General features: G+C 55.1%; 1 protein-coding gene across 1 annotated transcript in view; it reads right to left on the bottom strand.

Moving 5' to 3' along the window:
- The window catches only part of XXYLT1 (xyloside xylosyltransferase 1), a 166,335-nt gene that overhangs the window by 121,384 nt on the left and 18,130 nt on the right, over nt 1-26,821 (bottom strand). The window contains exon 2 of the mRNA XM_057738755.1: nt 15,913-16,060. Within this exon, the coding sequence (XP_057594738.1) occupies nt 15,913-16,060 (148 nt within the window). The remainder of the gene's footprint in view (nt 1-15,912; nt 16,061-26,821) is intronic.

Consider the following 26,821-nt stretch of genomic DNA (forward strand, 5'->3'; position numbering starts at 1 on the left):
TCAGCTCAGCCCTGGAACAGAGGCTGCCACTAACATCAGGGACGTCGGTCAACAGCTCAGCAAGTGACGGGGGAGGATGACGACACTGAGGAAATCACAGTCGTGGCAGACACCGCACAAGGGAGGAGACAAGAGCAGTGCTTTGAAAAAGCCTACATTTTTATTTCTAATAGAACTTGGAATTTGCTGCACACAATGTTCTAGAAAACTGTCACTATCTGAAGCAAACCTGGTGTGGACCTGTGGCTGAAAGGGCAGCGTGCACAGGCACACACAACCACACTACACGCTGGCATCGCCACGCTCCGGTCAGCAGAACTGCCGGCCAGGTCAAGGAAGGTAAGAGGTGACTGGAGGACCCATCCTCGCAGGCAGGGTGGTGGGCAGGGTTTCATGGGTTGCTCAGGCAACCTGAATATCTCATTCCCGCCCTGCCATGTTCTTTAAAAGCCAAGCTGTACTGAACATGTCTGACATGCGGCCACCCTGGTGACCCAGCTGCCCTGGGAATCCAGCCAGGCCGGGGAACGCAGGGGCGGATGGTCAGGAAGCACCTACTGTGCTTCCTGAAGGTGCTACGATGCCATCTGCAGACACCCCCCAAAAGAGAAGCACGAATCATCTCAGTCAGGGCGAGTTTACAAAGCAGTTTCACGTGTATCATCTCAATCATGCAAGACAATCAGGGCATGGGTTTCTATGCCAACTTGGTAAGGCAGAAAGACGCAGAGGGAGAGAAGACCTACAGACTGAGACTCAGGAAACACTCACACGTTGCTTGCTGGGCATGTAACATGGTATGGCCACTCTGGAAAAGCTTAGCAATTTCTTACAAAACTAAGCATGGAACTACTATAAGACCAAGCTACTATTCTTTCAGGCATTTATCCCAAAGAAATAATTTCTGTTCACATGAGAACTTGTACACACATGTCCTAGCCGCTCTAGTCACAATAACCCAGAAGTGGAAACAGCCCAGACATCCCCACACGTGTGACCCGTGACACACACAGGGCACACCTGTCCCAGTGACCGCTGCTCGGCAATAAAAAGGAACAGATTCCAACACCCGCGACAGTCTAAAAGAATCTCCAGAGGATTATGTTGGGTGGAAAAAAGTCAGTCTTAAAAACTTACATACTTTATAATTCCATTCACACAGCATTCCTGAAATGACAAACGTTCAGGAGTGAAAAACAGTGGTTGCCAAGGGTGGGGTGGGGGTGCGGGGAGTGGGTGTGGAGCCTTGTGACGATGGATGCTCTGTACCGCGACCACATCCATGTCAGTATCCTAGCTGTCAGGTATTATAGTCTTGCAAAATGGTACCACTGGGAGAAAGTGGGTTTAGGATCTCTATATTCTTTCTTACAACTATGTGTTCATCTACAAGTATCTCAAATCCAAAAGTTTAATTTACAAAAAGAGAGAGACTTAAGAGACATATAGCCCTTGTCTGAATCCCAATTTGAACAAACCTATAAAAACACATTTCTAAGACAAATGAAGAATGTGAATACTGCTTAGATATTAGATAATAAGAAATTATTGTTAATTTTGTTAAATGTAATAAAGATACTGTGTTTATGTAAAAACAAAAAAGGTACTTACCTGTCAGAGTTACTTATCAAAGTATTTAAGAATAAGACAATATGATACTGGTGTGTGCTTTGAAATAACCCAGGGTGGAGGAAGAAGACTGGGTGGGAGTAGAGATAAAATAACGATTGAAGCTGGGTGATGGATACGAGAGAGTTCATTATGTTATTCTACTTTTGTATATATTTGAATTTTTCATAATAAAAGGTGCAGGAGAAGTCCCAGGGAGGACACTCACGCCTTGCCTAAGGCCACACCATCAGTAAGAGAGAAAACCTGATGCCAGAGGCATGCAGCTGAGCTGTGAACCCAACGCTGTCTCTCTAACCAGTGGCTGGGGCTGAGCAGCCGGGCAGGAGCCCCCAGCGCCCAGGAGACCCCACCTTCATCAGAGATGCCACACGGCAGCGGAGCAGGAGGCTGCAGGAGACAGCAAGTCCCGCCCTTCTTCCACAGAAGACACAGACGTGCTCAGAGGCCACGCAACAGAAAAACAGCGTGTTCACCTGACCCACCTCAGAAAATGGGACGGCCAGCTTGGCCTCCTCGCCCTCTAGATGTACGAGAGACCGCTCCAGGGAGAAAAGGCAGGCCGCGCTCAGATGCCACATTGTTCTCAAAGCCTTCCCCAAGTTCTCGGCCAAAGGTGCGCCCTCCTTTACCCTCTCACAGCTCTGTGCTTACACCCCTGAGCAGCTGCCCATGGCTGCATAACAAGCTAATCCAAAACTCTGCTGCAGAAAACAGCAATCATCTGTTACCTCGCAGCCTCTGAGACAGCGCGGCCTCGGCTGAGCTGGATGCCTCTGGCTCACAGGCTGCCACCACCGCTGCGCTCGCTCACGTGGCTGCTGGTGGGCCTCGGGGCCTCTGGGCTGTTGGCCAGGGACATCAATTCCTTACCGTGGAGGCCACTCCCCAGGGCAGCCAGCTTCCTCCAGGGCGAGGGCGCAGAGAGGAAAAAGATGCCCAAGATGGAAGCCACCGTCATTAATAACATAGTCTCAGAGTTTCTGCCATGTTCTATACACCAGAAGTCAGTCCAGCTCACCGTCACGCGAAGGGCGAGAACACCAGGAGGCGGGGAGCAGCCGGAGCCCGTTTAGAGGCTGCCTACGACACCTCCAAAATCCATGCGTCTGTGTGACAGGAGTTTTCAACTAGAAAATAAAGTCCTGAGGGCAAGGCCCACATCTGATGCACATCTTTTTGCTTCCCCTCCCTGCCAGGGCGGACGGCTGCTCTGTGTCTGAGGGCAATCACGCACCTGTCCCCTCCCACAGCTTTGCTGAAGAGGCAGGCCTGGTGGCCCCACCTGCTCTGGTCCCAGCTGACTGGATCAATGACAAAAAAAAAAGTCAACCATTCATGGCCTGCAGGCTGGCTAGAAGATTCTCTTTCAGGATCTGAAATGGAAAATACCAAGAGAGGATGCCTGTTATGGGGAACTTACAACAAACCAAAGCCCCACGCAAGCTTCAGTTCCGTGGGAACAGAAAAAACGCTTTTTAAGACAGCAGTGTACAGAGAAGAAAATGGAGAAGTAAAGACAGAAACAGAGATACCATTAGAGAGGGGGAGAGAGAAAGAATCACCAGAACAGATGGGTCCCCAGAGCTGCCCCCAATTACAAGCTCTCTCCCGTAACAGTCCCTCTCCCTGTGTTGACCTGCATGGGTCTCACTTTCTCATAAGCCAGGAAGAAGACAGGGAGGAAGAGAAAGAGCCTCTAGGGTTCCTGGGAGGCCATCAGACGAGGGCCAGCACGCCCCGTCAGAAGGCTTGCGAGAGGGAGTTTGAGGTTAGCCACCAAACCAGCTCACAGTCAAAAGTTCAGTCCTATCCCAAGCACTGCTAGTTCCCCAAATTTTACAGGTCTGTGATTAATGACTATAATGGACAAATCTCAGTATGTGACAGATGATGCTTTAAAAAAATATATCAACCTTGAACCTGACAACCGCAGTTCAACGCAGAGGGAAGACCACCCGCCGCTGCACCTCACGTGCTCACTCACCTCTCAGGGAGCCGTTATGTCCCAGAGCTTAAGACGGGAGCGAGATCAGGGCAAAACCTGCTAAGCCTGGCTAAGAAGTCAGTTCTGAACTAAGGCAAGAAGCTGGTGTGAGGGGGAGACGCCAAAGAGCCAAGGTTTAAAGCCAGCTTTAGAGCGACCTGCGACAGCTTCCTGAGAGACAAGCAGCTCTAACACAGTATCTGCTCACCGGAGCTCCACGCCCCCGTGGCTGACTCTGCGCACTTAGTGGAACCCCTTGCCTGCTGAGAGCTCTTATCCACGTGTGACGGGAGTCGTCCCCACCCACCCACAAAAGGCTTTCGGATCTTACAAAAACGTTCGGGACGTCCTTGGTGGCACAGTGGTTAAGGATCCTCCCGGCAATGCAGGGGACACGGGTTCAATCCCTGGTCCGGGAAGATGCCCACATGCCCCGGAGCAACGAAGCCCCTGCGCCACAACTACGGAGCCTGCACTCTAGAGTCCCTGAGCCACAACTACTGAGCACACACACCACAACTACTGAAGCCCATGTGCCTAGAGCCCATGTTCCACAAGAGAAGCCACCACAATGAGAAGCCTGCACACAACTAGAGAAAGCCCATGTGCGGCCACAAAGACCCAACACAACCAAAAATAAGATAAACAAATTTGTTTTTAAAAAAGTTTATGTTCACGTCATGTCCCATCACACCTGACTTAGGACTCTCAAGGGGTTTTCACCCCCTAAAGGTCTAGGCAAAGGCCTCCTGCGGACACCCTGTGCTGGGCAGAGCGGTGCCTGGGGATGCAGGGAGGCGTTCGGGCCGAAGGAAGAGCTGAGCAAGGCCAGGACGTAGGAAAGCCGAGTGTGCGTTTGACCACGAACAACTTCAGGCAGCCGCTCTGGCCGGAGAGCAGCGCGGCCACGGGCGAGCAGCGAGAACCTATGCTGGCGGGCGGGGGTGACAGCAGCCGAGGCGCCCGTCCAGCGCCCGCTCCCTCGAGGCCCAGGCACAGCCAGGAACACCCCAAAGGCTGTCCAGCAGCCAGAGTACGCGGGCGGGGAAAAGAACGGAAGAGCAGGCCTGACAGGCCCTGGGCATCAGCAGGTACACACACAGCCTGCGGAGAGTAACGAGCCTTCTCGTGCGAGGGGGCGAGGCACCAAGACAGGGACGAGAAGATACACACTTAATGCCAACCCCGGAGGTGCCTGCCGGGCACGCTGGACTGACGGCTGTGGGATCTGCTGCCGCCTGAAGAGGCAGCGTCCCTAGGGCACGCCGGCCTCTGCCCAGGCTGCCCAGCACGCCTGCCCTTCTCCTCCCCCACCCTCAACCCCGCAGCCTTCAAGGCCTGGCACAAACCCACCTCATCCTCAACCAAGCTCCCCCTCTGAGTGCTGGCAGAACCGGTCCATTCTCCACGCAAATAAAACCACACCGTCTCCTCAGTCCAGGCCCAGGACTGTGGACCCCTAACCTCTGGCCCTGTGAGCACCCATGCGCTTGGGCTCTCTCCCCAACCAGAAGGGGAGCTCCTGGAGGGCAGAACAGCGGTGCCCTGCATGTGGCAGGAGACAGCCGGCCCGTCACAGGTGACAAGATGCCGAGCATAAATGCCGCTTGACCTCCTGACGGCAATAAATGCGGGCTGATGCCTTCGACTGGTAGCCAAGAATTTAACAGAGGATCTCAAAAAGTCAAAAGACAGACTCTAATGGGGGGACCAACATGGAAGGTATCACTGTTCAATCAGCTCGGCAACTGCTTTCATCAGCTTACAAAGAGCCTCTGGCACTAAGTTAAAAGAAAGTGGTCTATGTCACATTATTATTTTTAGCATTTGATGAGAAATCTGCTCAGTTGTCCCTTTTCAGAATAAGAAGGCTGAAATGCCTTAAATTTGTTCCATAGGAGCTGCCAGAAAACAGTTTTCACTGCCATCACTGAACACATGCTTATAAGCTTTGTTCAGTATTTACTCAGATGTCTTCACTCAGGCAAGTTCCTGAGTATCTGTTTTCCCTTGTGCTTTCCTCTACAGGAGAACGCCCGCCCCTCACGCCACGCTGACCGCTGGCAGTCAGGGCGTCAGCAGCTGCACCAGGAAACCAGGACCCACTGCGCTTCCTCGAGGCTTGAGGGGGCCCATCAAGAAGTGCTTGTCCAGGAAATCCACGCTCCTGGTTGTAACTAGCCCACAAAGAGCACCCGGTTTCTCTGCAATGTATCAGAAGCTGCTGGACTTCATCCCCAGGCAGTCACCAACGGGCTTAAGAAAACATGCTGAGGCAGTGAGTCAGCACTGGCCTATGGAGGTGACCCACAAAATACACACCTAACAAAAATGGATTCACTTAATTCACCTGACGGATATTTCCTGAATGCCCACTTTGTGTGTGGCATTGTTCTAGGCACCCGGAGCAGAGCCGTGAACAAAACACATAAGACTCCCTGCCCTCATGGGACCTACATTTAGATGTGGGAGACAGAAGAAAGAGGAATACATTCTCCACCAGATGGGATAAGGAAGATGAGGAGAGAGCCACGTAGGGGTCCCAGCAGGGTGCTCCAGAGGGGACGAGGACACAGCATGCTCAGACACGCCTCACCGAGGAGGTGACACCCGGACAAAGATCCGAAGGAGGTGAGGGAGCGAGCCCTGGGATCTCTGGGGAGGGCGGTCCAGGCAGAGGATCAGGGGAGCTGGTGAGGCTGCGGGAGGACGCACAAGGGAGCGCTCGGCGGGAGAGGAGCAGAGCTGAGCGGACGGCACAGCTTTAAATGGGGCTGCAACCCACAGGCACCGCAGGCCACATGGAGACAGGGAACCAAGAGCCGCGAGGCTAGAACAGGTGGTTCCCAGCCACGCTGCCCCTGAAAGCCCCTGTGAGGATGGTGAAGTGGCCAAACCGATCGTGGTCTGTAGCCGCAGCGGCCCGTCTCCACGCTGGCTCTTACTCAACCCCTCAGGCTGTCGGCGAGGACCTGCCCCCTGGGCCCCCAGAAAGGTGAGACAGAGTTGGAAACTGCCGTCGGCCGCACCTGGGGTGGGCTTCAGGGCCACACAGAACGGGCCGGCTTCCTCTTTCCCAGGACGGCCCTTCAGAAGGCATCGAGTCCTCACAGACATCGAGCACAGACTTGGGGCTGCCAAGGGGGCAGAACGGAGGGGGAGCTCGGGATAAGCAGCTGCAAACTATTCCGTGTACGATGGAAACACGACACGGCCCTACCGTCCAGCACAGGGAACTATAATCCACATCCTGTGATAAATCATAATGGAAAAGAACATGAAAAAGAACGCACGCGGAGGTATAAGTGGATCACTTTGCTGGAAGAAGGCGGCGAGGCGTCCCTGGCGCAGGGCTCCCCCGAGGGCCCACCGGGCGCCCCGCTCCGAGGCCACACCAGTGCGCCCAGGCCCTGGGGGCGCCCTGTGTGCCAAGGGGCCCCAGACACACCGCTCCGCTCCCCGCGGCCCCGCCACGGGGCGCGACCCAGAGAAAGCATCCCTCGCGCTTCCAGGCCCGAGGCAGACGCCGGGCGGCCCCAGGGCTCCTTCACACCCGCCCCAGGCGTCCTGCCCCAGCCCTCCCCACGGGGCGCGCGACACCGGCGTGGGTGCTTCGGAGGCTCGTGGGGAGGCGGCGTTGCTCAGGGCGAGCTCTGAAACAGCCCCGCGCGCCGTGTGCGCATGGCGTGTGCACGCGGCCTGTGCACGCCTGCTCCTCAGAAAGGCGCTCTGTGATGCGTTATGTTTGAGAAACACTGAGAGACACTTTTTCCACTTCAGTACTCCAGTCCTTTTCCTACTTCAGAGCTTCTGACGTGCTGACATGCACGGGGCCCTCCAGGAGGAAAAGCACGCGTGACGTATGTGACTAGTCCCCACGTGCCAGACTCTGGCTCTTCAGACGCCAGGCCAGTCCCCATGCAGCCCTAGGACGCGTGCACAATCCATTATCCCCTTTTCTCTAAACAAAGAGCCGGCGGCACGGAGAAGCTAGGCTCTTCCCCCAGAGCCTCTGCTGGGACTCAGGAGGGCTCAGGCAGCCCCAGACGTTGCTTTGACCCGAGAACTCAGAGAGGCCCCGTGAGCCCTACGCCCGAGGAGGCTTCTGAGGCATTCAGACACCCCAGCAGTAACAGCAGGTGGGAAGGACACCTTGTTATCAGCGGGGCTGCGGTGCAGAACTCTGGCAAGCCAGGTTGGAGAGTGCGGCCGAGGCCCGAAGGCTCAGCAGGACCTGCCACCCCTCGCACACGCGTGACCTGAGGGCGGCAGGAGAGACAGGAACACGACGCCCCACCGCCACCACCCTGCCCTGCTGAGGCGGCCCTCTTCCCGCCTGCCGCTCCTGTCTCAGAGAGAGAAGAAAACTCCAGAGAGGAGGGAAGCCACCCTCGACCCTGCACGCCGTGGCCGTGCCCGTGCCCGCGAGTCAACAGGGCCCTAGCCTCAGTCTACGTCCCCGTCCTCTGGGGAGGACTCAGGGAGGGGGGAGAGCTCGCCGGCCCCCCCACAGCCGGGATAGCGGGGAACGAGCAAGAACTCACCCCCACCCTGCTGACACCACGTCCACACGAAACCACCCCTACGGCCACTTCGCCCCCGAAATAAGCAGAGGCCATGGCACTCACTGTGGGCACAACTGCTACCTTTCCCATGAAGGATTTCAGGGGCTGGCAAACCAACTAACATGGCATCAGTGAGTTTAGGGGGACCCCTGCTTCCGCTTTCCCCTGACACTGAGGCTGATGGGCTGGAGAGGCGGCCACCCCCAGGATCCCCACCCTCCTCCACTGCACCCCAGGTTCCAGAATGCACGTACATTCCACCGCAGGACCCCGCCGACCAGACACACGCCTGCCTCACCGATGGACGAGTACACACTGATGAAAGACCCGTTTCCTGATTTGGGTGCTAACTGAACGAAATGATGAAGTTCCACAAACCAGCCTTAAAAGCCTTCTCTGTTTTATAAAACTGCTATGAGAGAACAGTGGGGAACATGAACCACCCCCCACGGTAGCGACTCAAAACACAAAAAGCACAGAACAAAGAAGTCCAAACTGAATATAGCTTTTACTACATTTGTCAAATTTCACCTAAGAGGGGAAAAAAAAAAGATGGCATTTAAAGGCTTTCTACAAAAGGCTGCACACTGACCTCAGTGTTTCAAAGCAGGAATGAATGAATGAGAGCTGCCACTCTGGATGTTCCCATTTTGGTTTCATCCCCAGCCTGCAGGCTTTCTAGCCCTGACTCCATCCTTTCTCACGTGGGCCTGTAAACCTGGCCTGACCTGCACCCGTGCACGAATTACCTGAGATTCACATCAGCCTTTTCCATCCAGCACCACTGACTCGAAGTGGACCCAAGAATGTCCTCACAAGAGTCCCACCATCTGCCTCCAGCCTCAGGACAGCAAGGCCCCAGGACAGATCACTGAAAGGAGGATGCGCAGGGCTGATGGCGCCTGCGGTGCCAGGAGAAGGGGGGCAGGGAGCAGGACTGGGCCACCCCCTACTCATCACCAGTCACCTATTCACTCTGTTCTACAACAGCGATCACCACACGAGGCTTCAAGAAGGTGACTCTGGGGCAGAGGAGCTCAGGGACCAAGGCCTACACTTTCAGGGTGTTTACCACATTTTGCATTTGCTGGATCTTTTTACACACAGATCTCCTCAGGAAGCCTGAGCAGGACGGGGCTGACCGCGCTGGTGATAATAGTGTGCTATGATGGCTCAGACCTCAGGTACTCTGATTGTGCAAGCTGGTCTTGAGGGGTGGGGGAGAGGCATTTTAAGCTGCATTACTCCATTTCCGGCTCCCAGGAACCCTGAGGGGAAGGCGGGTCTGAGACGGCAGTCCTCACCCTGGAGCCAAGAGGTCACATGGCTTGCCCACGAGCACCCAGGAAATCTCCTTCTCCTGTAGCAGAAGCTCTTTCCAAGAGGCAAACTGGGTGGCCTCAGAGTCTGAGAATAACTCCAGCCCCACATCCTCTGGTACTGCGTTTGGAGGCACGTCTCATACTGCCACAATGACTGGGCACTCACCATGTGCCAGGCACGGTACTGAGGGCTCCTGGAGGTATCATCTCGTTAACCCTCTGAATGTCCCGTCCACAGGCCAACTCAGGAGAGGCTGCCACGACTCGTACCCACCCCTCCCCCGTGCAGACACAGCATCGCGCAGAACGTACTCCTCCACTGCAGGCAGGGAAACCTACAGAAACACAAGGCACCTGGAGACGGGACCCCATACACTCACACACCAGAGCGAGAGGCTGCCCAGGCTCCACTGGGGCTCGAGGTCTATAAACGCCCCTCTCCCACGGAGCTGGTTTTGCCCAAGGCTCATCAAGAAGCTGGAACTTCTCACTGAGACATTTCTACGCCCCAACCCCAAGACACCATGGTGAAAACAGCCAGGTGCCCAGGCGAGCCCACAGAAGCCGAGTAGATGCACCCCGTGGCTAAAGCCAAGCTCTACCGCCCAGGCCTGGGTTCCAGGGCCCAGGAGCCAGACTCATGGGGTCTAGGAAGGAAAGCACCAGCAGAGGAGAGCAGGGTCTCCTTGACCTTTCCACAACTGAGACCTCATCGAGGTCTAATCAGGCAGTTGGCCTCCGTCCTCCCAACCTCCTTCTGCCTGGACTCAGCGGTTCCTCAAGATAAGCCTGAGCTTATCTCCGAAAGATCCCAGGAGTGCACCAGACTCCAAAATCCCTTTCTCCTCCTTCCTTCCACGTTTCCCTCAACCTCACCTGTCATTATTTAGCATATTCATCTCATTCCCTTGGGTCGTCTATCTCCCTTCAGTGTCAGAGGAAAGCAATCGGACTGGAGGCCAACTCACGTCAGCTTTAGTTCACACCTGCCATGGACGGACGGGCCAGAGGCTCCAGGGCAGGAACACCTGCACGGTCTTACAGGGGGTTGTGAGCGCAGAGGGGAAGGCTGTCTGTCCTGCCCACGCTCCGAAGTTCTTCACTTCCTTCTGTTCTTAACCCACAGAGTTGCTAAAAGCTGAAGTTAGTTCATAACTGTTCCCACAGCAGCCAGTGTAAAAACATCCACAGCCCCTCCCTGGGCTCTCATGGAAAGAGGGAGGCTGTGCAAAGGCTGGGATGCCTGTCAGGTCTCACCCAGCGCTGAGTTCACCTTCTGTATGTGACATCTTGGTAAACACGTGCACGCACACACACTCCAGATGAGCTGCTGCTTGAGGCCAAGGAGCCCGCCTGTGGGCCTCTCACAGCCCGTCCAGCCAATGGACACCCAGTAAAGACAGGCAGCAGGACTCCAACAGCTCCCCTGGTAATCCACTCCCAACCTTAGACACATCCTAAAGTGTGGATCTGGTCGCGTTCCTCCCTGCCAGCATGCTCACAGAGGCTCTGTCCCCCGTGTTCACAGCAAGCCCCTCAGCCTGACATCCAAGCCCCCACACACATGCCAACCTCCTTCGCCCATCTTTCCTATCACTGCTTCCCCAAAACAAGCCCTAACATGTTGTCAAAAGAGGTGGTGTGCTGTCTGCCCAACACTCACCATACTCTTCCCAACTGCCTGAACTGCTCACTACCTGTTTCCACACAATGAAATTTTACCCACCCTTCAAGCCCCACCTCAAATACCACCTCCTCCATGAAGTCCTCCTACTTCCCGCCAAATCCGTGACATCCTCTTCTGAATGCTCAGCACTGTGTGGATCTCCCTTGTGGTCTTCATGACGTCCTGCCAAAATGCTGGACCGTGCCACCCACCCCACTGCCATGAGCCCACCAAGCGGCAAGCCAGCAAACATCTCTGCGGCACCCAGAGTGCCTGGCACAATGTTGTGCAAACGTCAGACCCTTGGCAAAGGATGTCTATTGGCAAAGGATTGACCACGGGACAAGAGAGCCTTGCAGGAAAGTCTCCCAGGTCCTGTGGCCAGCGTTACCCACTGCTGACTGTCTGGACACCTCCTTCCCTGCCCAGGGGAACCCCACCACAGCCATGGACCAGGCCTCGTGGCTCAGTCTGGGTAAGGGCCGTTTTTATGGCCTGTGTCTCTAAGTCAGAGCCCAACAGCTCCTTGGAGCCGTGTGACAAGGAGAGGGAAGATGCTCTTTGCACCCTCCAGCTCCAGTTGGGCAAAAAATATTTTCTTTTCCATTACATAATGCTTCCAGTGGTGACAAACCCAACACCACGGACAAGGGGAGATAAAAGCCCTGCGGGTGTGAGTGAGGAGCAGAGAGGCTGCGTGTCTGTGCAGGACACATGGGCAGGCAAATGTGAGCGGCAGGACCAGCCAGCCACACGTGGCCCTGCCAACAAGCAACAGAAGGAAAAACAAGGTCTGACTAAAATCAGAGCCAGCGCATTCCACCAGCACGGCCCCTTCATGTGTCTCTGAGGACGTGATCTGAGCAGAAGGGGACCGTCGCGGCAGAACACAAGGGGTTAAGCATCGCCCACCCAGCCCAGCCAGGCCCCCTCTGCAGAGCTGCAGCGAGGGGCCCGGAAGAGGAGAGGAGGCCACGCTTCGGAAGGCCCAAGGGGCTGCGTGGGTGTGAGGGGCTGGCACTCAGGTCCTGCCGTCAGAATGCGCACAGGCTGAGGCCGCAGGCACCCGGGGGGAGGCCCAGCTCACCCTAGAACGTGGAGAGGTGGCCTGCCTTCAGCTCCCTGCGCGCTGTCCTGTCACGCAGGGACAGCGACGGACCTTCAGCTCGAGTGCAGCTGCCTCTGGCTCCCCTGAGAGGCCACACATCAACGGGCTCAGAAAACTGTACCAAACCTCGCACGTGCAGGCTGAGACAGTGGGGCGGGGGCCGTTGACACAGGCTGGCTTTGTAAGGCTCACCTCTGGCCCACGAATTCCACCTGCGGGGAGCTCGCCTAGGGAAACAATCCCAATTAAAAGAAAATAATCTTTATGCGTGAGGATATTCATCACACTATAATTTATGATCGTAGGAAAAAAACAGAAAACGTCTAGGTAGCTGAGAACATGGAAATGATAAAGTGAACTAAGGTTCATCTACTCAATGGAACCATTCAAAAAATTTCCAAAGACTATGACTACACAGAAAATGGTGAGTGACATTAACGGAAAGTCATGATACAGATTTACTTGTACCATTTCTTTCATTTTTGAGCTTAAATGAAGGTTCAATTTCAGATGTTGATATCTAAAAGACTCAGAATGCTTTAAATATATTGTATAACTCTTACTTTGCCTAAATTTTAAAAAAGCTACATGCTGAGAAGATATTAGAAGATAATCGGAGAACTAACAGTAGTGATATTGATGTAGTAGTAAAGGGATAACTTTTTTCCTATTTTAATGTAGTTTTCAGATTTTTTTTTTATGAATGAGTGTTACTTTTAGAATAGAAAAAGAAGTAAACATATTGTAATGGCAATTTGAGTACAGAAGGGTGACACTTATGCTTCAGAAGGGGGAGGGGAAAAAGAGGCTTCAACGCACAGAAATAATCTGAATAACCTGAATTTGGGGGGCAAACACCAGATAGGACCTCCTGAGACATATCTCAGGAGAACACATGCTTTTCTGACCCAGCTCCCTTGGACGAGACCAACGGTTTAAGATCCACCCACATCCCTTCCTCCCTTTCCCAGAGGAAAAAGAACACTGTGAAAGAAACAAAATAAACCAAAATAGCAAGAATGCAGCAATTACACAAGAGCAAAACCATCAACAAAGCACAAAACAACAGCGATTTCCATGAATGAAAACAATGAGCACCAAGCAGGCAGCAAAGATGCCGACTCAGCAGCGCTCACTGCGCTGGGAAACAGAGCATCCTTCCGAAAACGGCAGGAGCCCCAGAGGACCTGCCGGGTAGGAGCCCTGCAGCACTGCCAAGTGTTGTGCAGCAGCCAGACTGCTCCAGGGAAAGAGCCAAACTCCGCGGGAACTCCAGGACGGCTCGTTTTATTTTATGATTATCAAACTTTAGTAACTCCTAATAACGTGCCTCTTAGGAAGAGGACTTTGGGCGGATGTAAAAATGAACGTCTGGCAGCACAGCGTTCACCTAAAGAACCCAAGAAAAGAGTCCGTGCTTGGGTCCGCACATCTCACACGGCTCCTTCCCCAGCTCCTGACAGCGGCCCCTCAGAGCCCACGGACCACTTGGAGGGACACCTATGGTCTGATCTACTGCTTGGACCGCAAAACTCCAGGCAAAGCCTCTTCTCTGCGGACATGGCCCCGGGGGCAAGGCCGGACAACGGGGAGGGCAGAGCCGGCGCGGCAGAGGGGCGGCGGCCTGGGCCCCCACCTCTTGTCATCTGCACTTAGAGTTCACAGCCTGGTCCTCGCCAGTGCTGTGAGGCAGAAGTACCTTCTCTGTCCTGACACTCCCCTGCCTCTGGCTGCTCCAAAGCATAACCTGGCCTAGAGTTTAGCACATCACGGGCAGAGACCTACCAGCTAATGAGGAAGGGAGGCAGGAGGAGGGAAAGGAAGGTCAGGCACACCTCCTTCCAGATCTCCTGCTCTCCGTTGCCGGTTCCTCTGTCACAGAGCTTCATTCAAGGCCCGTCGTACTTGCCGGACCACAGCACTGGGCAGCCCTTAAGGCCCACCTAGTGAAGACATTTCAAAGTGCTAGTTTAACCACAAAACCTCTTGACCAAACAGAACCCTAGAACCAAGCCTGATCTACACAGCAATCAAGATGCACTGCTAAAAGTGAGGTGGGGGTGGGAGAGAGAGCAGGATAAGGGTAGAACCCCTCTTCCTTCTGCTCCCCAGAACTACAGAATCCCGTAGGAGATTCCTGTAACCCTGGACTCTTCACTAGACCAGCCCCCTCATTTCTAGGTGGGGAAAACTGAGGCCTCAGCAAAGGCACACAGGGGTTAGTGGCAGAGCTGGGACCAGCAGCCACGTCTGTCACCTCCCCTGGAATCCACGCAAGAAGGAACCACACCTTCCTCCAATCTGAGATGCCCAGAGCACCTGCACAGGGCCTGCCCAGAGAAATCACACCTGCTCACCCAAGGGGAGAGAAATAACTCAGCTCCTCAGTCAGCTCTCCCACGTAACCTCCAGGGCTATGGAGGGAACTCGGGGAGCTGACGGAGCTGCACCTGGTCTCCGTACAGAATCACAAATGCTCGCTCTCCTCCCCGTGCCCTTTAGGTGAGTTCATCCCCTGTCTCCTTCAGACCTGCACTCACTGAAGCTCCCTGAGCCTCTGCCTTACAGCTAAGAGAACATTCAGAGGCCTCTGTGGTGCAGGGACTTGCCCTATGGAGACAAAGTCCCAGCCAAAATGGATGGGCTAGATTTTCCAGTGCTATGACAACCGGCCAACAGGAGCCCAGCCCCATCCTCCGACTCCCGAGTTCCTACTTCACTAGGAATTCGAACGGTGGTGCTGCCGACTCCTCTCCACCTTCAGGCTGCTGGAGCAGCGGGCCTCCACCAAGTGGCCTGGCTGTCCCCTAGGCTGCCGGGTCCTGTCGGACCTGGGAACTGCAGGAAACTCAACTAGTCACGCTTTGGATAGCCGCTACCCCAAGACCCCAGAACTCCCCCACACCCCTAAGACTCTCAGCTCACGGGTCACTGCGGCCAGAAATGGGCCGGGGGCGGGACCCAGGGTTCCAGAGCCAATCGTGGGCCACTTGGAAGGAAAGAACCCCGGTAGCCTGGGACACGCCACGAATGAGGCCCCTGCCCCCTTCAAGGCTTCTAGTCCGAGGATAACCTGCCAGCACCTCCACACAAGACCAGGCAATCACAGCTCTTCTGCCCTGCAGGGACCAAAGCCCAGAAAATACCTGAATTGTGCATCAGAGTTTCAGAAAAACTCCCAATAAGTCATAATTTGCATCTTTAACATCTATCGATTTGATATTTTAAAGTCAGATAAGTACAGGTTCAAACCAGAAAGAGCAAGATCACAGACTGGGATGGAGGGTCATCTCGTCCAACCTGCCATTTTACAGATAAGCAAACTGAGTCCCAGGGGGGCTGCATGTAAGACACAGAGTCAGGGCTGGAGCCCACATGCCCCGATCCAGGGAATCCACACCGCACAGCTCACACTGTGAACTCTGAATGGACCCCAGGAGCTGGGCAGCCCAGGGCCCTGCCCTGGAGTCTCTGCCAGGAAGCTCTGCCCATAGAGGGCTTGGCTGGCCCCCTCGCCACCTCCCCCGTGCTGGAGTGGAGCTCTTATCTCTTATGCAGGGCACCAGCAGTACTGGGGCCAGGAAAACAGGTGCAAAGTCACACCCCAGGAGCTACTGTCCCACAGCTCCGGTTACCTTTGGGCATGATCTGATGCATGGCCACCGAGAGGAAGAAGATGGAGTCGCTGTAGTAGGTCCCGGAGCCGGCACTGAAGTGCTTCTGCATGGCCTCCACGACAGGGAAGAGCTTGTCCGTCAGCACGCCGACGTCGTGGAAGACCACCTGCAGGAGGGCACAGGAAGCGGCAGCAGTGAGTACCCCAGCCAGGCACCTGGCACACACGCAGACTGACCCACGACCAGGGGACCCACAAGCACACGGCGTGGCACCCAAAGAGCGAAGGGACCAGGAGCAGCGGGGAGTCGGCAGAGGCTGGCGCCAGGGCCGGGGACGCCACGTGCGAGGGTGTGCAGGCGGGGGCGGTGTAGTGGAAGGGCAGTGGGAGCCAGCACGGGGAACGGGAGCAGCCCCCAGTCTGCTTCTGGACTTCACACTGGGGCAGCCTGGAGGAAGCTCTGCGCCCAGGGATTGGAAACCAGGTTGAAGCACGCTCTACTGCACACAAGAGGCGCTCAATGAACGCATCCAGGCCAGAGCCCGGACGGTCCCCCCTTCCTTCTTCGACCCTCACAAGAGATCGGATGACCTCCCACCCCCCGCTTCCCCGGCGGCTAGCAGGACAGGACGCGCCTGCGCCACAGCCACGAGCTGCTCAGCTGCCGATACCCGGACGCGAGGGCCGGGAGCCTGCCTGAGCTGGGCGCCGACGGTGAGAGGAGCGGCCGTCGAGGCCCCTGTAGGGCTTGCCTGCGCTCTCGGTGGCCCCGCCCGCAGGAGGAGTGACAGGTGGGGGCAGTGCCCGAGGAGCCCCCAAGCAGGCCCCTCACCTCTGCCCTCTCCCACAGCTCTGCCCCGGCTGCTCCTCTGCTGCGCCCCTAGAGTAATTTTCCAAATACAAAAATTCACTCCTCTCTTTCCTTGGCTTCCAACGTCCAGTGGTTCCTCAGTGCCCTGGGTTCCAGCCCAAATGCCCCCACAAGGCCCCGCACGAGCGGCTCTGCCTGGCCCTCGGCCCTCCCCTCCCCCGGGGACTGGGCAGAACCGAACCAGGCAGTCCGCGCCCTGCCCACCACACCCTGCTGTCCTACGTCCTTACGTGTTTGGACCTGCTCTTCACACGTCTGGAACGCGTCTACCCAGCCACCGCCTGCCGGGTTAAACCCCCATCCAGTCTTCCAGCCTTGCTCAGACACCCCCTCCGGCCTCCCCACGGACCCCACAATGCGTCTCGCTGCCCTGCACACCCTGCGGCACAGGGAGGGGGCTCCACCTCCCTGTGTGTCTCCTCCGCTGGGCCTGTTTCTGCATCCGCTGAACAGGACACTCCCGGAGGCCAGTGGCTGTGCCTGCCCCGGGCCCCGGGCCCAACCCCAGGCCATCAGGATGGGCTCGCTGAACCAAACGAGCTGCATTTTGCACAAGTTACCAGGCCTCTCGGAGCCACAACTGAGCCTCCGTTTCTTCGTGGATAACACAGGGGTGATGACCCCTCCCTCCCAGGCTGTAAGGTCCACCTGGGACAAGCAGATAAAACGCCTAGCTCAGGGCTCGCCACGCTGCACTTATGCCTAAGTGTTAGCAGCCTGCTCCCCGCTCCCCCACCTCCTCGGTCCCCTGAGTGCCCTCTGTTCACAGACCAGTCCTCACTCGTGAGCCAGCCTCTCCCTCTGAGCCTCATGACATCTCCAACCACTGCTGGAAGCTGGAATTGGACAAGAAGCTGGAAGCTGACAAGAAGGCCCTCAGAAATGGAAGCCGCTGTATTCATTAAAAAGGAAAAGAAAGCACAGACATGAGGAAACACACACACTCGGAGCAGGACCTGCACCACCGAGCTGCGCGAGAGAGCGGGAGCTCCACCCCGCTTCTTCCCCTACCCAGGCCGCCACCTCACCCCAAAGCGTCACAGGAGACAATGACATCCCATCAGCACGAATAGATTTATGAGGACAAGCTGTACCAGCTACGCTGTTCCAAACGCTGTACAGCAGAGCCCGCTCCAGTGAACACGTCGCATAATAAATCTACTTAAAGATAAATTAATGTTCCATGGAACACACTTTCTGCGGCAAAAAGCAAACCACAGACACGGCAAGTGTGAATCAAAACACCCTGGCCTGCCAGCGTCTAAAACAGGTTTGCAAACCACGGTCTCCTGAGGGCAGGGTTGGAGCCTGGCACTCCCCGAAGCCACCAGCCCAGCCAGGCGCTGATGCCTGGCAGGGGGAAGCGAAGCAAGAGTGATGGAAAGAGAGGGAAAAAGGAGGAAGCGGGGAGAGAACATGGCACCCCTCCCTCTGTTCCTCCTCCTTTTCAAGCCCCCACTTCAGAGGCTGCAGGAAGAAGTCCCACATTACCGAGAAGCCCAGGACCACAAGGTGACTCCAGTATTGAAGGCAACCAACCAAAGAGAAGATCCAAGGCAACGGCTTACGCCAACTGAGTATACTGTTTTAGGGATGTAGAGTTAAAAGCCAAATCATTACTTGTAACTTTTATTAATTCATACATATTTAAATTCCCATTCACCATTTCCACCCCCAACCTAGCTTACAACTGATTTTTTCCAAACCCTGCACATCCCTCCCCGATGTGAACGTCTTCATCAACCCCAAAGGCAAGCTGAGTCACTCAAAACCCGTCATCCTCATCATCTAGTCAAGACGTTTTGGGTACAGCCCCTCAAATATCTGTGTAGGATGCTGTCATCGGAAATGTACCCATCCCAACCCATGAGAACCCACGTTGATATCATTAAGGCACTTGGGTTTTCATCAGCCTATAACCAGATATTTGTAGCCACTTTAAAAGGCTTGCTTATATCCATATTCCACATTTATAATTAAGAGGTCAAAATCCCAAAAACAGTGGCTCAATCGGGGCTAAATTTCTTTGCTTCCTTTTACCTTTAATGAATGTTGTCCAGTCAGTCCTAGAAGCACTCACATTCAGTAACGACTGAAGCTGTCTCTGGCGAAGGTGGTCTCAAGCTGTACTTTGTTGTTCAAAATAAAGCATGTAGTTGAGAGAGTGCCCTGTAAAATACGAGACTGGAAAGACTCATCTCTCTTGCAAAGAACAGCTTGGGGAAGGGGGGGGGAGAAGGGAAGCTTGCCTCGCAACCACCACGCACAGCACCTTCTCAACACGTCCTCCACGGGAGGCCACAGCACCCAGAACGGCAAAGCCTGGTGCCCGGCAGGGGTAGAGCTCCAGCCCTGGTCTCATCGGCACAGACAGGCTTGACGAGCCAGACCGCCACTCCTCTAAACGTCCACCGGGGACACGGGCCATGCCAAGCTGTAGCTCAACTTGCTATAGAGAACTCAGGTATCACTTGGCATGCCCACTGGGAGTCAGGACACACTGAGCTCTCGGAGCCAAGAAGGGCGGTGGTGCGGCTGGCCCTGCGCAAAGGGAGATGCCAGGCTTCCAGGAAACGCCCAGGCCTGCCTGAAGAGCAGCGGCTCCTCCAGCCGCAGGCACAGGGCCACGGGACGGCCACGTCTCCTCCCTGTGCTCAGCTGTCCCTGGAGGAGCTCTTGGAGGAAGAGTGACAGCAAAATGCTCCGAGACGCCTACGCAAATCACGGGGACCCACACATTGCAGGAACAGCAAACAGGGGTCCGCTTCTCCCAAGGGGCTGCCCCGGGCACTGGGCAGGAGGGCTGCGGTGCCAACATCTGGACGCGGCAGAAAAGTGCTGACAGCAACATCCCCCAGGGGGCTGGCAAACGTGCCGCCCCCAGAGCGATCACCCTGCTCTGCGGGTACCAGTTTTGTGAGGAATCACACCTGTGCTGGGGAGTCCGGCTGGGGCTGGGGCAGGCAGTTCTGGGTTAGATGCTAACTCCACCACTTCATCCCCTGGCAGCCCTGGTCAAAACACCCACACCACCTCATTTACAAAATGAGAAAATCATGGTGCTGGTCTCCCAGGTGTTTGCGAGACGTGTCGCAGGAGCTCAAAAAAGGACCGTTGACATTTTCACCCCGTTACACGATAGCGAGATGACCTTTCCCATGCAAGAATACCTAGATTTCACACAAAGGACGCCTTCTGTAATAAACAGCCCAGGATGCGACACAGCAATAAGCAGAGCTGCCTGGCTTCTGCAGCACTCCAGCCGGGGTGGGGGTTACCGAGCGGACCCCCCCCGGCTGGTCCCTCCCACAAACGCATTCCCCATTTGTGTGCTCTCCGTAATCCGTTCCAGCAAGAGCTGGAGGGAAAATGATTTCCTGGAGAAAAAAAAGTCTGTTTTCTCCTTGATGGGCCCGAGGCATGTGAAAGCATACTTCCACGCCGGAAAGAGACACCTGCGAACAGACTGGCAGCCTTTCAAATCCGCAAACACGCCCAAGGCCTCCACGCCTCAGGGGCTCTGCACCAGCTTCTCCCTCTGTCCAGAAGGCGCTCCCCCAGAATCACGGCATGCCTAGGTCCTGCCAGCTCTTCCGGCGCCGGTTCAAATGTCACCTCCTGGAGAGTCCCCACCAGAAAAAGCTACTGCCCCACCCCACCGACACACAACTAGTTCTGGCTCTTCCGTTACCAGATTTATCTTCTCCAGAGCGTGTCTCAGCACCTGACATGTTAATTTTTCAGTATTGAGTCATGCACTGCTGTCGCTCCCCAGGCCCCAACCAGCCTATGAGGGACCATGGGGGCGGGGGGGGGGGGGGGCTTGGTCTTTCTTACTCATGGCTAAGTGCCCAGCTCTTGGCAAAGTGCTTCACTCCTGGTAGGAGCTGAGCAACTGCTTGCTGTAGGAAGGAACGAGCAAATGGATGAGCAGAGATAAAGGTGTCCAGAGAGGAGGCGTGACAAGGCAGCCTGCCCCAGGACGCAGAGCGGGCGCCCTGCAGGCCCGGAGGCGCCTTTCTGACCCCAGGATCTCTCCCGGGCCTGTCATGTGCTTCCCCGCTTCCATCCTGGCTCTTCTGCCAAAGGAGAGGCGCTTCTTCCACATGGGACTTATCCTAAACCTTCAGGAATGTGGGTCTTCTTTTCACGTGAGCCTGCTGAGCAGACTGTCCGGCCGCTGGGCTGCAACGTCTCACTCTGTCAGAAGCAGAGCAGCTGCCTATTAAGTCCTGTACCCAACCTGCAGCGGCCTCAGGGTAACGATGTTCTAGCTTTTAACTTTATGTCAGAAATGATACCAAAGGTCTCTCCTTCAACAAAGTTTTCCTGGACAAAGCAGCTGCAGACAGATGACGGACCGGAGGATGGGCAGAGCAACGGAGAGATATATTCGTCTCTTGTGTTCAAATCACTATCAAGTCCTAAAAACACTATCAGTTACCAGCGGCTGCCTGTTGTCCCCGTCCAGTAACTTCAGCTCCTTTGCAAACAAACATCTCCCAGGATGAGTGAAAAACGCTGCACATGTGTTAGTTTTAAACGAAAAAACTAAAAATCACAACTGATGCACAGTTTTTATGAGAAAAGGAAACGGTAAGTCCACAGGTTGCCCCCTCCATGCAACTCACCCTCTCGTTCACCTTCTGCAAGCTGTCCTAGATACAATCCGTTTTTGTCAGGCAGACCCACCAGCAGCTGAAGAGGAAGAGAGAAGCCGGCCCCCCTAACGTCCAAAGCAATCTCCAACACCATTCTCAGGACCCAGTTCGCTGACAGCACAAAAGCGGCCGCCCCTCCCAGCGCCCTCACTACAGGGCGACCTCGTCTGCTTCCTTCCCTGCCCCCAGGCCCACCTCACACCTACGGCTCCATCAGCAGCGTCCGCATGACCAGACGTGCAGCTGACGTTCTGGGACTCCTACAAGGTGCCCAACATTTCAGGCGAGATGGGCCGCACTCCCGTCCCCCAAAACCTCGGTATGACCGGGGTCGGACAGGACGAGAAGGAAACAGAACATAAGAGCAACAGGCCTGGCACCTGTGGAGAAGGCCCCCTGGACGGGCGGTGACCGAGGGCCGAGCAACCTCCGCAGGGGGCCTGTGTCCAGCAAGCCTGCGAGCTCCAGCCACGCTGCCAGGAGGGCGGTCTGGACCCGGGGTCCCCCGTCTTCAGTGTGTGCGGGCCCTCGCTGGGGAGTCTGGTAAAAATGCAGACTCCTGGGTCCTGACCCCAGACGCTGAGTCAGGGTCTGGGATGAGGCTCAGGACTCTTCATTTAAAAGCCACCCCAAGTGATCCCACCGCAGTCATTCTTCAGTGCACCCAGTCACTCCCTACCTTTCCCAGCACTCACTAAAGAATCTGTTTAGTGATCTCAAGTAATCTGTACATAGTGGGTATAGTCATTCCTTAATTCACCTCTTTTATAAATTACGAGGTTTGAGTTCTTTAGATTTAATACTGAATTCTCCTGAGAGTAGGAGCCAGTTTTCTACAAAATAATGTTTTCCACCCCCAAAGAAAAGAAAAGGTATGAAAGAGAAAGCAAGTAGGGAAGGGAGAAGAGATGGAAAGAGAGTAGTGACCCTGTAGTATAAGGACTTATTGTGAAATCTGGGGGCACGTGTCCCAGCCTGCCCACCCACCAAGGAGTCGGGTGGCTGTAGGGCTATCAGGTCTTCTTCACCAGATTCCTTGATTTGTCCTATTTTATGTGGTCCTCTTCCATGACCTATGATCTCCCAAGGAACACTGAGCCAGCTTCCTGCTTCCACTGGGCAGGCAGGAAGGCGGCTTCAGCCAGGCCTCCCACACCCCCTCCTCTGTCCATACTAGCCCACTCTCCTCCTGGCCCTCTGGGATGGGGACACAGTGGGTACCCAAGTAGGGGATCCGTGGCCCCCACAGCACCCTGCTGAGCTCAGACTAGCCAGCCAGGACAGTGTCCGTCATTTTCTGAGCTGCCTGCTCTCCTAGGTTTCCTGAAACCCCCTCATCCAATGCTCCCCGAGATGCGGTACACACCTCTGGAGGGGTACAAAAGGGACTCCTAAAGAGGCAAAGAGACCAACCACTTTAATGCTCACAGACTTATTTTGATACATAAAACACTCGAAAAATTAAAAACACTTTAGAACTACGATTTCACAGATACCACCTAAGAAGAAGCTAAGGAAAAAAAAAAAAAGTCAGTTTAAAATACGTATTAAGCAGCTAATGCGGCAGGTGGTTCTAGGATACTGGCAAAAACCGTGAAGGAAACCGTCGATGGTCCGCCTCTGGGGACACTGCTCACGTCCATCACTTCCCTTGGAGGGTGAGATGATGTGTTTAAGATGCCGCGCACAGACCCGGCGGCCAGGAGGTGTCCACAGGCTGAGTCCCCGCCTTCCCCAAGGTCACATACGATGACGTCAGGCCTGGGTCTCCCGACTCCCCGTCCGCAGCTTGTCCACTACGTCCCCACCTTAACTTCAAGCTAAGACAGGCCGCCCGCCACGTCCCGTTCCCAGCACTGCTCTGAGCCCTGCCACGCGAGGCCCTGGCACCTGCTCATCACGGGACCCCAAAGGAACAAGAGGAAACGAGGGTCAGACAGCAACGTGGACAACCACGGGTCCATCCGACCCTCACCAAACACCACGCCCTCCAGGAAGGAGGCAGCCATGGCCGCTCGGAGAGGTGGAGCCACCCGTCCCAGGGGACTTGGTGGATGGCCGAGGCCCAGGTTTGAGCCCAGACCTTTCTGATTCCAGAATGTGAACAACCTCCGTGGCCTGCCCTCACCCCCCTTTGCCACTTTATCCCCTAGACGAGGGGCAGAGCCACACTGCGTGAGCACGCTACAGCCCAGCTCCGCCGAGAGCTGCATCTCGTTCACAGCCCTCTCGAGGCCACAAGCCCGTGTCTGAATAAACTCTCATGTGGAAAACCCCTCTCCTGGATGGGCCCAGCATCCCCCCCACCTCTCCCCAGCCCCCCAGCTTCCACCTGCCCCTCTGGGGTAGGACACTGGTCTCCCGTTCTTTCTGTCCAGAGCGATCCTTCTCTGCTCACAACCCGGAAGCGGCCCCTCCCACGACTCCAGCAAAGCCAGGACCCTCCCTGGGACTGGCCTGGACCTGCTCTCCCCCCGCCAGGCCTGCCCCCTTCCTATCCCGCCCTCCCCCCCCAGCCCACCCCCCGCAACTCCACTGCAGCCACTGGCCCCCTGCGGCTCCTCAAACATGCCAGGCACCTCCACCCATACGCCCTTCCTGCAGCTGCCGGGCCAGCTGCCTCACTCCTCCAGGCCTCTGCTCCAGTGCCACCTTCTCGGTGACAGAGCCCCTGTCTGCCCAACTGCAGATCGTGACAGCCCGCACCCGCCTCACGCTAACATCCTGAATCGCCTCTGAGGACGCGGTACCACTTACTCACCTGCTTCTCAAGGAACAACAAAAAGATGAAATGAACCCTAACCCCCGAGCCCCTACTACTCGGTGTCCCAGGCAGCAGAGCAGACGCGTATTACCGGCTCGCTCACACCTCTTCCTGCCAGGAGGTATGCTCCACAAGGGCAGGGGTTTTGACTATTCCTCTGCCCACGGACACACCCAGTGTGAACCGATGTCCCGGGACAGTGCGGGCGCCTCTCACACACACGGGACGTTTTGGTTCCATGGAGGCTTCACACGGCCGCAATGCTGCATGGGCGCACACGGGCCTTGGAAAGACAGCAGCGCCCCTCTGCCTCTGGCTTCGGTGAGGTCCCCCAGGCCCAGCAGCGACCTTCGGCTTCCCCTCTGTCAGCATGAATCTGCTCTGGCCTCAAGCCCTGGGATCTGAGGCTGTCGGGGAGCACGGACCATTCTACTGGGGGACAGCCAGGGCATCGCTGAGCGCCAGGCCTCTGCTGCCCTGCAAGGCAGCCGCCAGCCTCCACCCCGGCCTGCCGGGGGCCCACGGCTCAGGCCCAGCAGCCGTGGCTAGAGCAGCGGAGATCCCTCTTCCAGTCGCAAAAGCCAACGTGCGTGAGCAACACGGACAGAGCCAAGAGGCCATATGTGCGAGTCACAGATTCGACCCCTCACGTCTCAGGGAGGGAGAGTGGGGCCCCGTGAGGCGGGCAGGGCTCTCCCCAGGTTCCACGACCAGTCACTGGGGGAGCCAGCCCCAAAGCCAGGCCCCGCGCCTCCCAGACCAAGGCACTCCCCCTGTAGCTGGAGACACCCTCCCCTACAGAGATTCAAAAACGTTGGGGAATGCTGGGTCAAGCCTCCACACAAGCAGAGAGCTCACAGAGGCGCCAAGAAACACTAAAGTCTGCCTCAAAGCTTCCCTCCTTTCCTATTCCCCAAATTGCCCTCAAGTTTCCACCTCCTGTCACAAAGGCAGCCGGACCCACACCAGGAAAAGGCCATCTGCTCCAGCCGCTCAGCAGCACTCGGAGAGAGCCAGGGACCCCTGCTCTAGGGAAGACGCGCAGACCCTGGACCAGGACAGGCCCCTCCAGGTGTGGAGGCCGGAGATGCTCAAGCACATGTGTGTATGCAGATGTGCGCCCAGATGTTCACTGAGAAATGTGTGTGATGACAAAGTGGGGGCAACCCAGCCACCTCTCACAGGGAAAACGGATAAGCTGACATCGCCCCACAACGACATCCTACACGGCAGTTAAAATGTGCAAGCAAGACTGCCCGTATCAACAGGAGCACGCCTCAAAGCCATGACGTCACGGGAAAACAGACACAGCAAAAGGGTATATAATGCGAGCATTTATATAACGGTTTAAGATACACAAAGCGGTAAAACATACATTTATACATAGGTACATACGTGTGTGTGCAAGGACACATGTATGTGCTAAAAGTACAAAAACAAATTCCACAACACACACCACCTCCTTGTGTGTGATAGTGAACACTGTTGGGGCAGCGGGGAGGGAAAAGGTGGGCTTTAGCTATACCTGTAACATTTTCTTTCTTTAAAAAAAAGAATCTAAGCAAATGGAGCAAAATGTTAGCCCCCTATCTAACCTACATAACAGGAAAATAGGTATCTTATTTTTCTCAATTTTTCTAATTTTGACACTTCATAATCTCATGTATAAGAATAAAATATTTTAAAAATTTTATTGAAGTATAGTTGATTTACAATATTGTGTTAGTTTCAGGTGGACAGCAAAGTGATTCAGGTTTTTGTTTTTTTTTTCAGATTATTTTCCATTGTAGGTTGTTACAAGATATTGAATGCAGTTCCCTGTGTTATGCAGTAAATCCTTGTTGTTTAAAACAACTTTTTTAAATAAAATACTAATTAGATGAGAGAAAGCAAGGCTGTGCGATTTAAATTAGCCCTCAAGCCCTGTAATAACAGAAAGCCAAGAGAGAGAGCTTGAGGAGCATCACTGCTGGGTCCTAATTTTCTAATATTAATGTGTAGACACAGGACCATTTAGGATTGTAAAGTGTTCCTTGTAAGGAGTCAAGGAAGTGTTTCTGGGAACAATTCAAAAGAAGAAGGAAAAAAAAATATACAGAGATGTTCTTTGTGGTGTTATTTATGGGGTGAAAAATCAGGAAATTACAGACATGCTTACAAAAGAAATAGGACAGTAACTTATGCTACAGCCATACAAACAATAAAGGCAAGATGAGACAGGAAAATGGGAAGATGTTTATGAGATGCACCACCACGTGTGGGTCCCATATTAAGTGAAATGAGCAGAAAACCCCTTCCCCGGCGACACAAGAGGTACCCAGCCAGCGGACAAGGCTGGAAGGGAACCTGGACAAACGAGGACGGCCCATCCCACCTACAGCTTCACACTCTTGGTAGGAGCCGGGCGTGAAGGGGCTGCTGTCGCGGCTCCCGCCTGCCCAGCTTTAAGCCCTTCCTCCTCACATGCCTCTCAAGGCCGAGGACTCCGATTCCTCAGAGCTAAAGACGCTCACGGGGCGGCAAGAACTCCCTCGCATTTTTCCAGGTTCTAAAAGATCCCCCAAAGATTTCCAGAAATCCATTCCAGATGCTGCCATATCACAGCAAGGTCCTATTTCACCTCCCAGAACCA

Source organism: Hippopotamus amphibius, chromosome 6 (assembly GCF_030028045.1).
Source record: "Hippopotamus amphibius kiboko isolate mHipAmp2 chromosome 6, mHipAmp2.hap2, whole genome shotgun sequence".
NCBI classification, from domain to species: domain Eukaryota; kingdom Metazoa; phylum Chordata; class Mammalia; order Artiodactyla; family Hippopotamidae; genus Hippopotamus; species Hippopotamus amphibius.